The sequence below is a fragment of the Bufo gargarizans genome, chromosome 6 (assembly GCF_014858855.1).
Source record: "Bufo gargarizans isolate SCDJY-AF-19 chromosome 6, ASM1485885v1, whole genome shotgun sequence".
In the NCBI taxonomy this organism is placed as follows: domain Eukaryota; kingdom Metazoa; phylum Chordata; class Amphibia; order Anura; family Bufonidae; genus Bufo; species Bufo gargarizans.
The window spans coordinates 224,424,095-224,436,394 of record NC_058085.1 but is presented as its reverse complement, the minus strand read 5'-3'; the positions used below and the strand labels follow the sequence as shown (position 1 = coordinate 224,436,394).

The 12,300-nt window shown below is 42.9% G+C and overlaps 1 protein-coding gene across 3 annotated transcripts in view; it reads right to left on the bottom strand.

Annotated features, from left to right (window-relative positions):
* PATL1 (PAT1 homolog 1, processing body mRNA decay factor) overlaps window positions 1–12,300 on the bottom strand; it is a 321,287-nt gene that overhangs the window by 231,178 nt on the left and 77,809 nt on the right. For all 3 annotated transcript variants that reach the window (XM_044296605.1, XM_044296607.1, XM_044296608.1), the window contains exon 3: window positions 4,041–4,231. In XM_044296605.1, coding sequence (XP_044152540.1) covers window positions 4,041–4,231 — 191 coding nt within the window. The remainder of the gene's footprint in view (window positions 1–4,040; window positions 4,232–12,300) is intronic.

Here is a 12,300-nt window from a genome sequence, read left to right as displayed (position 1 = left end):
ATGTTGAGTTTAGGGTAACTGGGAGGATGGCGGGCTAGTGCCCCCTCCTCTATTGCTCATGTCTTTGTGTATCCAGAATGCTGTATTAGGTGGATCCAGTGGCAGTTACGCGGATTAATTATGCCACAATGTGATTTTATGTATTTTTGTATGATTTAAGTGAATAATCAGGAATTTGACCTGCTGGGTTGGAGATTGATCTTACGTAAAGTGGGGGAAACAAGGAGGATGACGGATATATCCATTGCCCAAAAGAATGCCCTTTGGTAAAATGGTGGAAAAGGCAAATGAAGCAGTGCTGGTAGCGGTGACGACAGGTTCGCGGGCACGTGATGCACACTGAGCGTGCCGACGCTGCAGCGTTTGGCCTCTGACTCTGGTGACGTACAGCAGTTATGTACCACCCAATAGGAGGAGTAAGGGCTGACACATGCTCATTGGTGAGAAACAGACGCGCAGAACCAGCATGTATCTCCATTAGCTAACACGCCATCCTCCCGGTTCACTCCACAATCTCCCAGCAAGGTACAGTTGTATGTAATTAAGTGTTCTTGCATAGCAAGACCACTTAATGTTATCTCATATATATTATTCTTATTATAGCCAAATTTGCCACCCTAACTCCTCCCACAGTTTTTACACTACATAACAAATATTTACCAAAACGTGCAGATTGCTATTACTTTGTGGAACGTTTTGCCGAATGGTTCACAGAATATCGTGGTTCTTGTGGCGAAAGTTGTCCCATAGGAATGAATGGCAAAGCTAGAGTGGGAGCTGGCAAAAGCTAAAAAATCAGGACATGATTTCTAAACTGCCACCACTCCCTCATTTTCAGGCCCACCTACACAAATCTTATATCAAAACGTTCAGCTATCCCTGCTGCCACTAAAAATGTCCACGGCTAAGCAATCTACGTTTTTCCCATTGACTTTGACAGGGAAAATTTTCTAATTGCTCCCAGTTGCACAGATTTGAAACTAAAGTCACCAGACTTGGGTCACTTAGTCATGGGGTCCGACCCTTAGGTGCAACCACCCCGACCCTTAGGTGCAACCACCCCGACCCTTAGGTGCAACCACCCCGACCCTTAGGTGCAACCACCCCGACCCTTAGGTGCAACCTTTCCACAGTTACTCCAGCCAATCCAACCACACAACAGTTACTCAAGCCACTCCACCCAGTTACTCCGCCCACTCCAGTTGTAAGCTACTGGTGGAGGCAAGAACACTTCACACAATTTCCCCAGAAATTGTAGCTTTTCTAGTTGATTTTAATGCACTATGCACTTTATTATATGCACGATGATCATGAATAGTTCGTAATTAATAGCACTGCTATAATGTTGTAGTCTATATGCAGGACGCTTTTCCAGTTCCTGTTCATATTGACATGTGGTGTAAATGAATGAATTGTAACATCCCTATAAAAGGGGATTGCACGTTTTTGTATTGGTTAATTAATTGGTAACAACCTTATCATGTATTTATACTGGCACTATTGCACTTTATGCTTCACCTGACTTGAGAAAGGTTCTGTTGGAGAACCGAAACGTTGTCACTTGATATGTGTGAATAAAGAGCACATTTTATCTTTTAAAGGAGTGCTGCGGATTTTCATCGTCTGTTTTCCATCCCGAATCGAGGGATCACCGCGGGCACCATATATCTATAAACCTTTTCCATGGATAGAGAGATATAATAAATAAATATTATATATATATATATATATATATATATATATATATATATATATATATATATATATATATAAAAATATAAATAATTACCGCAAAATTCGTACTCCTCCGTGGCTAAAAACACTTAAAATTGTTAAGCGGAGTACTTTTACTCTTCTGGAAAAAAAAAAAAATGTAGCGCTACCGCTAAAAACACTCCTCAAAATTGTTAAGCGGAGTATTTTTACTCTTCTGAAAAAAATAATAATTTTGTGCTACCTCTGGCTGTTCAGAGCAGAAATGAGATAAAAAGAGAAAAGATTGTCCAAGAACACCAAGGCACACGCCAGGACTTCTGGAACAAGAGGCTCTGGACAGACGAGACAAGTATTTATTTGGCCAACGTACCAGACAAAATGACTGGGATAGCTAATCATTATAATCCGGTACCAATTCTTTATTGTACAAGCAAAAGCTCAAGCAGAATTTGTGACTGTCAGAAGACTCAAAGTACAACTAAAAGTGGTCCTTATAACACGAAAATGATACTAAAAAGGCAAGTAAATCCAACAAATAAATTAACTGTTCAACACCTAAAAGGCCCTATTACTAGGGGTGCACCGAAATTCCGGCGGCCGAAAATATCGGCCGAAAATGGGCCTAATCCATTTTGGCCGATATTGGTACATATCGGCAGAAAATAGCGGGGAGGGACTGGTAGGAGGAGCTGGGGGCCGGTGCGTTCACTGTGCTCCGGCCCCCAGCTCCAGTAGTTATAAAATGTTGTACAATTAATAAGGATTCTATTCATGAGGCCCCCTCTACAGTAGAACATTCAATATAGCCACATCCTACTCACAGGGCTGTTATCTTAATGCTGGCCGGCCGGGCAGACGAGCGGCAGCGTCACGACTGATGTCATGTGCCCGGCCTACTTTCTGAATGAAGGAGGCGGCGCAGGCATGTGACGTCAGTCGTGATGCTGCCGCTCGTCTGCCCGGCCGGCCAGCATTAAGATAACAGCCCTGTGAGTAGGATGTGGCTATATTGAATGTTCTACTGCAGAGGCGGCCTCATGAATAGAATCCTTATTAATTGTACACATTTTATAACTAGTCTGTACTGGAGCGGCAATGGGGGGGGGGGGTCTGTGGATGGCACTGTTATGGGGTGGGTGGGGGTCTGTGGATGGCACTGTTATGAGGTGGGGGGGTCTGTGGATGGCACTTATCGGGTGGGTGGGGGTCTGTGGATGGCACTGTTATGGGGTGGGGGGGGTCTGTGGATGGCACTGTTATGGGGTGGGGGGGGGTCTGTGGATGGCACTGTTATGGGGTGGGGGGGGTCTGTGGATGGCACTGTTATGGGGTGGGGGGGGTCTGTGGATGGCACTGTTATGGGGTGGGGGGGGTCTGTGGATGGCACTGTTATGGGGTGGGGGGGGTCTGTGGATGGCACTGTTATGGGGTGGGGGGGGTCTGTGGATGGCACTGTTATGGGGTGGGGGGGGTCTGTGGATGGCACTGTTATGGGGTGGGGTCTGTGGACGGCACTGTTATGGGGTGGGGGGGGTCTGTGGATGGCACTGTTATGAGGTGGGGGGGTCTGTGGATGGCACTGTTATAAATATCATTAAAAAAAAGTATTTGGGCAAAAAGGCAGTTTCGGTTTCGGTTTTCGGTGAAGGGCATCCTGAATTTTCGGTTTCGGACCAGAATTTTCATTTCGGTGCACCCCTATTACATGGGCAGATTATCATTAAGGTGATCGCAACAAGTGTTCGTATGAACACTCATTAGCGATCATCTGGCAATGTAAAGCCTCATGCAGACGCCCGCGGAACACAGTCCGTGAGATACCGGACTGGCAGGAGCGCACGGCATCTCATGGACCGTGTTCCACAGATGTCTGCATGAGGCTTAATACTGCTGTGATTACCCGATGAATGAGTAAACGCTCGATCATCGGTTAATTCGGATCTTTTAACATGTTAAAAAAAATAATAATTATATATATATATATATATATATATATATATATATATATATATATATATATATATATATATATATATCTCATTGTTTGCCAGCGGCACACTGCGCCGTGTAATAGGTGCGCTGCTGCTGGCAAAAAAATTTGATAGTATAGGGACGAGCGATGCATTAGTGAACTACTTGTTCCTATACTGAGGAGGAGATCACTGCATGTAATAGCAGCGGTCTCCCCCTCTAGCGAGCAGGCGATCGACGGGAGAGAATGCTTCCCTCCCGACAATTGTCTGCTCTATCAACCCGTTAATAGGGCTCTAAATAAACACTGTCTTCACATGATGGCTTTTGTACGAGAGGACAAATCTAATTACCAGAGTGGGTGTCCCACGAGGCAGCGATTGCTCTTCTATCTCCTTCACAAGTTGACTAAGACTGTACTCTAGCTCTTCCTGTTGCTCTCCCAATGGGTCACTCATAGAAGTACTTCTGGCCAAAAGGTGAGAAGAGGGCATTCTCTCCTCCATCTCTGCCAGACGTTCATGTTCCTCCCGCCAGTCGTCATCTGCAGAGGAAAGAGCAATCAGATGGAGTCATGCTAACCTCTTAAATAGGTATTCTGATTAGATTAATATATAGGGGATTGTTGTGCCTTTTTCATAGGTATATAACATTTATGTCTAAATATCATAATTATAGTGGATTTGATTATATATGAGGCCATATTGTGATATATACATCATTTTGTATGCATTTTAAAGTCAGCCGAGAGAGGTTCATGGAAAGGACACTGTCCATAAGGTTTCTTCTCTATAGATGTACCAGTCTGAGAAGAGTCATTCTTGTCTCCTTATAGATTTATGACTGAGATAAGGATATTCTCTAGACATATCTGGTACTAATTACCCCTACAGTTTGAGGTCTATTGATGAAGCAGAAAATCTGTGATTATGTATACACGTATAATAAACCTCATCAGAAGGTGTGTCTAACTGATAAGTTTTTGGATAATAAACCACATACGGGAGTCAGACGAAAAAAAAAAAAATATAAACAAGGAAAGGAGAAAAATCACAATGATCAGAACAGACTTTAGAGCTGACTTCCCTTAGACTCTGCTTATCATCTGCATTCTAGGGTAACGTATAATTTTATTATGTGTAGTATTCATAAAATTAATTGGTCTGATATTTAGTAACTCCCCGCTTTAGTGTGGATGTATAATGTTAAAAGTGCTACATCATTATTATCATTATTCAGTAAAGATGAATATTACTAAATAAAAGATCTACTATTGATATCGGAGAAACTCTGATTGGAATATTCACATTCCATATTGAATATCAGGCCCGATAATTTATAGGTTGTGTAGCAATACTACCCGATATCTGAGATTGGTCATAGTTTGAGCAGAGCAAGGGTTCGTATCTACGCTAATCACTATTGAGTTTTCTGTGTATAATCAACTGATAGTATACCGCATAATTGTGGTCGAGACTGTTGTATTACATTTTATGTTTGAGAGGTAATATGGAACGCTGGTATTTGTTTTAGAGCCATCTAGTAGCGAATTTAGGGCACTGCATATCACTGTGTATTATTGCATACCATTGAGTTTTATATTGATTAAGCTTTGATTGTATTTTAAGTTATTGTATAATAAATCATTAATATTTTTGCATAGGCACCTGTACCATGTTTTACTGATTGCACAATATAATTAAATTAATGTCAAACTTTTCTGCTAAGATCAATTCCCTTGTAAATTTTTCCTTTGATCCTTTTATATAAAGCATTTGCTTCATAGTTCCGACAGGATAACTATTAGATTGTGGGGGATGGGGAGGAGGAAGCGAGATCCTACCACTGGAACCCCTTCCCATCACGAGAACAGGGGCCCGATACCTCCTTCAGCCCCCCTGAAATTAACAGAGCAGCTGGTTGCATATCTGTGTGTCTGCTCCATTCATTTCTATTCGGAGTTCTGGAGATAGAGTACAGTGCTCGGCTATCTCTGGAATTCCCATAGAAATTAATGGAGCGGACACTCGCATGCCCAACCGGCCACACAGTTACAAACGCAGCAATAACAAATAAGGCAGGATGCCAAATGGGTGTCTAACCACTTAGATGTCCTGGTGATTATTGACTGCAAAAATCTGAGGCTGGGATCACAGTTACAGTAGAATGGTAGCTGTTAGTTACAGCCAGCTCCCCTGATCATGGTGCGGGTATAGCGGTTTTCCACACCAACCCCATGATGTAAAAGTGGAGGATTTCAGAAAGAACCTTGTTATTACATCATAGGAAGGCAAAAGGTTAAATCTGTTGCGTATCTGACACTAGGGGCAAAGACAATCCTGACCGCTACACAGTATGGTTGCCATACACCGCCAGTTGGACATCATGCACAGCTAGGGATCGACCGATTATCAGAAGTATCGATATTAACGGACGATATTCAGTATTTTTTACATTATCAGTATCGGCATCTAACTGTGCCAATATACCGATAATGCGTATAAAGCCATTATGGAAGCGCGCACTAGTATGCATTGGTTGTCGGGAGTGGGGAAGAAGCGCAGCAAGCGTGCACTATGACCAGACGTTGAACGCTGTCATGTGACAATGCAGCACGGGCCGGAGAAGACAGGGGAGCGAGACACCGGACCCGGAGATGAAGAGGAGCCGCGGCGCAGGAGTGGTGAGGAGTTTATTTTATTCATCTGAAGTCCGATAGGCGTTAATAAAGTCAGTGAGGAGGGGGGATGGTGTGGAAATTGGCATTTGGCACTAGTATATTATAAATGTAAATTATAAATTGACCACCAACTAAGGGCTTTATTGATTTACATTTATAATATACTAGTGCCAAATGCTAATTTCCACCACCTCAGTGACTACCAACTAATATAATATATATTATGAGATATAAAATATTGGTATAAATTATCAGCCTGAAAGTTCAGATTATCGGTATCGGAATAATAATAATAAATATTATTATTATAATATTGTCTGATCCCTATACACAGCTAATCCAAGTAAATAGACTAAGATCTAATAACCGCTGGGCGTATAAAGCATAGTTCGGTCTCTCCAAGTTCAGTGTAAAGATCAGTCATGAGATTATACCTTGAGCGACGCCAACTTCATCCTCGAAGTCTACTACACTATGAAAGCTCTGAAAAGCATTATTTTTATATAAAAAGCAGTAAATTGAATAGACATACAGCAACCTGGCATAGATGTCAGGTTCCACTTCTCAATAAAATGTCAGTGTCCCCAACAGCAGGCCATCTTAAAAAAACACCCAGCTGTCTTCCCTTTTAAATCCTGTGAAGGGACTCACTGGCAGCTCCAGCGCATACCAGCGAGTCCCCATATGCACGAGCTCACAGCTCTCCCCGCCCACCTGCCTCTGATTGAATGTTTTTTTCCATATGAATAAGCACCAGATGGGTGGGGAAAACCAGGAGCTCATGAATATCGGCACTCATTGGAATGTGCTGGAGCTGTTCAATACAAAATTTTGGAAAAACAGCTGGGAAAATTAAAGGGACCCAGCATTTTGCCAAGGGGATCTGTCATTTGCCTTTAGTTAGGACACCATAAAATTGGTGACAGATTCCCTTTAAGGGCTCATGCACACAAACTTATTTTCTTTGTGTCAGTACAGGTTTTTTTTTGCGGACCATATGCAGAACCATTCATTTCAATGTGTCCGCAAAAAAAATAAAAAAATAAATTAAAAAAGTTACTCTGTATGCATTCCGTTTCTGTATGTCCGTTCCGCAAAAGCATTGAACGTGTCCTATCATTGTCCGCATAACAGACAAGGATAGGACTGCTCTATTAGGGGCCAGCTGTTACTTTCTGCAAAATACTAAATCTACACGTGTGCATGAGCCATAGAGACAGTAAGGCGGCTGCAGGTGGGTTCAGATGAAGGTGATTGGTGCTATACAGGACAGCACTAATCACGCCCATGTTTACAGAGGGAAGGTTTCAGTTTAGCTGCAATTGGCTGGCTGGCATGACATACAAGCCAATAGTGATAGCCTCTCTGCATGCCGCCATTTCAGCCGGGCATCAACTTGATACCTCCACTGTGATCTGTGAAAAACTGTCCCTAGAACTTCTGCAGCGATCATAATCAAATTTTTCATTTGCTGCGGTTACAGAATCCCTTTACCCATCTCCTAAATAACAATCCCTGTCCCTATTTTACTCCCCACTGTGTGCTTTTGGTGGATGCAAAACCATCCGTGAGCACTACACCAATTTTTCGGTGCACGTCATGTGACCATTAAAGGGGTTGTCCCACTTTGCTTTTTCAATCTTACCAGCAGTAGATGTCCTGATAACTTCCTGGTTTGGCTCCTGTAGTTGAGTGAAGGCCACGCCTCCTCATGACTCACCCTGAGAGCTCAGTCCTTGCGTGCTGGGGTGTTGGGGGGGGCGCACTGCGCCACCAATGTTAATACAAATGCAGGAGGTGGGTGCCGGAGTGAAATAGCCGGCACCCGACCTCTATGATAGGGGCTGCGATCAGCGGCAGTTAACCCCTAAGGTGCCACTCCCTGTCAGAGGTCGGGTGCCGGCTATTTGATTCCGACACCCGCCTCCTGTATTTGCGCATGCGCGGACGCGCGGCCCGATAACTTGTTCAGCTGTTGTGCGCAGGCGCGGCACAGCGATGCGGCCGGACGAAAGAGGGCGTATCCATGGGATACCGAAATCAACAAAGGGATCGCATACAGGATTTTTTGTAAGAAAGGTAGCTTTTTGATTATGACATAGATAGGAAGATATGTTCTGTGGGGGTAAATAAATTAGATAAAACCCATTTAATGAAGTGGGACAACCCCTTTAAGTGCTGAGCTTTTCATGTGTGCTCATTTTTTGCCTTTTGTTTTGCATCAACTTTCCTGTGTAGATCCTGATCAGTACTGAATTTATTGTTACAAAATTTTTATTTGTCTCTCTTCTCTCCTTATTTCCAAAATATTACAGCCCTATCACATGCAAAAAAATAAAATAAAAAAATACTGTGAATAAAATTAATATACACTTTACACGTGTTGAATTATACCAGTTTACACACTCGTATTTATATAAAAATGTTCTAATAATCCCAAGCATTGTATTCAGCTGAGGAGGCATACCCCATTGTTACCTCTGATATGGATTAATCCAACGAAGAAGAGCCTCCCACGTATTTCAAAACACACGCGGAATGGACCCTTAGAGGCATTGTTACTCATTCGATCATAATAGAAGTTTATGGGCTGCATAACGGAACCGCCCCGTTTCAATTATGCTGGCGTTCTCTCCTGCATAACGGAAACTGGACCAATCGGTTATGCAGCCCATAGACTTCTATTATGACTAAATGAATAACGGAATGCCTCTAAAGGCATTCTGTTATGGAATTGTGTTATGGTCCGTGGTAACGGAGGGGGACGGAGACACAACCGGCAGCATGGCAATCCGGAATACAGGCCTCAGCCTCCCGGACCGCATGCCAGATAGGGACACAGAGCCCATACAAACAGCAGCATCCCTGCCGACCACCGAGGAAACTTTTCTTTCTCAAGCTTTTTTTGGACTTGATGCGGCCATAATCCGGGTAAGAAATGACAATGAAAAATAGCGGTTGCTAAAATAACCTTCTATATGGAACTTATATTGTATTAATATCCTGTCCGAATATGTTGTGCAATCCATACCTAATCTGTCTTAATATGCTGTGATATCCTTACCCAAACGGACTCTGCAGTTAGCTAGAGACTGTCTAACCCCTTTTTGATGGAGTAATCTTTGTTCCACAGTATACGATATATAAGCTCTGTTAGTATACACTACGTTCAATTTTGATTCCTAGTATACGGTCCATAGAATACTGTTTAGCATGTTCTCTGTCCCACTCTGCAATTGTGTTTCTTAACCCCATCTACTGCTACCTATTGACTGACTTCAAAACTGGTGAAGCACCACAACGTCTCACCACGGAAAAAGCGCCCCACCCCAACCACCTACTGACCACAGACCACCCCGATGAAGGTCCTACTGGATCCCCAGATGACAGCTAATGCTCTCTCCACGTGCCATATCGACACGTCCTCCCTTTGTATATAATATATTCAATATACTATTTGATATTTGTCTATACGCACCCATTTGCGACATTATATGTACTATACAATTGATCCTATACCTATTGTGATTATTGTATATTAATTTGTGACACTTTGTATGCTTCTCCAGTTACACTGAAGAAGGCTTCTCAACCGAAAACGTTCTTGACTGGAACCGCACTAAATAAAAGCTTTGCACTGAAACTCAAGTGGAGTACAGGAGTCTTTATATATTACCTTTTATGCCAGTAACTTTATCTACATTTTATTTCCCTGTTATTTTCCTTTTATTGTGTGTATTTTATATTATAAATTTTTCTACATAACGTCCGATTGCCAAGATATCCCTCTGGCTCCCCTTTTTTTACCAAAAATAGTGTGCTTTATGCACATTATTTCTGCCATACAGGTTCTTGTTTAATGTCGCATACTATAAGCTCACTCTAAACGCATTGATACTTAAAAGCGATTGGGAGCGCAGCATTATTTCCCTCACTCCCCACCCCCCCCTTTTTTCCCCCAAGTTCCGTTTAACCTTCCCTGTCATTCCCTCATTGCCATATTGGACTCATCAGCATCCTTTGGGCCCGCCTCACTAGCTTACATGTCAGGAGGTGAGATGCTTTTCCCACCACTCCGGACAGCTCAGCGCTTCCCAGCGCTCCATCAACTGTCAGATCGGACCTAACGGCATCCCCTTGGGTCCGCCCCATTAGCTTACGTGTCACGGAGGGGGGGGAAGCATGTCCCACCACTCCGTACAGCTTAGCGCTTCCCAGCGCTTCATCTATCAAGCAAAACCTAGCCACCCCTTTAGTGTTACGTCACAAAGGTGGGCGGGGCATAGCAACCCGTCCCGAAGGGTGAACACTTCGCCGCTCATTGTTCATATACATTATTTATTACCGGTGTATATTTTCCTCCCCAGTGGTTACCGGACGTCTGGGTGAAGTGTGCCTAATCTTGTTTTACAGTAACGTCACCAAGACCGACAGAGGATTGATCCTAACCCATGTTTATTTATATTAACTCCGCCCATAGCCACGCCCCACTACAATCGAGGTAAGGCGCCAAAAACAAGTGTATAAATAAATTCAAACTGTCTTGTATTGTATCATTGATTGTCCTGAAGAAGAGGGTCCAATTCCCTCGAAACGCGTAGACAAATAAATACTACCTTTTAATTCACCATCTGCGTGATATATCTAGCTGAGCAGCGCCCAAAACAAAAGCTTTAAGCAATTCCAGTTTTTTCTCCTTTTGGTTTACCTTACTTCGCTTCCGCATTTAATTTCTAAATGCGCCCTGGAACCAAGGCTGCAGCAAGGCACTCCCCGGTTGCTGGTCGGGTCCATTTACTAGCAAGGCTGGTCAAAGGTGTTGTGACTCCTCACAACACACTCTGGTAAGCGCATTACTTTGGCATCATTTTAATTAATTTTATACTGTACTACACATTTGGCGCTGCCCCCCCTCTTCTCCCCTCACCTCTGCTTTCCAAAATGGGGTCACTTGTGGGGTAGTTATACTGCCCTGGCATTTTAGGGGCCCAGATGCATGAGAAGAAGTTTGAAATCAAAATCTGTAAAAAAAATAAATAAAAAAAATGACCTGTTAAATCCGAAAGGAGCTCTTTGGAATGTGTGCCCCTTTGCCCACCTAGGCTGCAAAAAAGTGTCACACATGTGATATCGCCGTACTTAGGAGAAGTTGGGGAATGTGTTTTGGGGTGTCATTTTACATATACCCATGCTGGGTGAGATAAATATCTTGGTCAAATGCCAACTTTGTATAAAAAAAAATGGGAAAAGTTGTCTTTTGCCAAGATATTTCTCTCACCCAGCATGGGTATATGTAAAATGACACCCCAAAACACATTCCCCAACTTCTCCTGAGTACGGCGATACCACGTATGACACTTTTTTGCAGCCTAGATGCGCAAAGTGCCCAAATTCCTTTTAGGAGGGCATTTTTAGACATTTGGATCCCAGACTTCTTCTCACGCTTTAGGGCCCCTAAAAAGCCAGGGCAGTATAAATACCCCACATGTGACCCCATTTTGGAAAGAAGACACCCCAAGGTATTCAATGAGGGGCATGGCGTGTTCATAGAAATTATTTTTGTTGGCACAAGTTAGCGGAAATTATTATTATTTTTTTTTTCTCACAGTCTCCATTTCCGCCAACTTGGGACAAAAATTTAAATCTTTCATGGACTCAATATGCCCCTCACGGAATACCTTGGGGTGTCTTCTTTCCGAAATGGGGTCACATGTGGGGTATTTATACTGCCCTGTCATTTTAGGGGCCCTAAAGCGTGAGAAGAAGTCTGGAATATAAATGTCTAAAAATTTTTACGCATTTGGATTCCGTGAGGGGTAGGGTGCGTTCATGTAAGATTTTATTTTTTGACACAAGTTAGTGGAATATGAGACTTTGTAAGAAAAAATAAAAATTTCCGCTAACTTGGGCCAAAAAAAATTCTGAATGGAGCC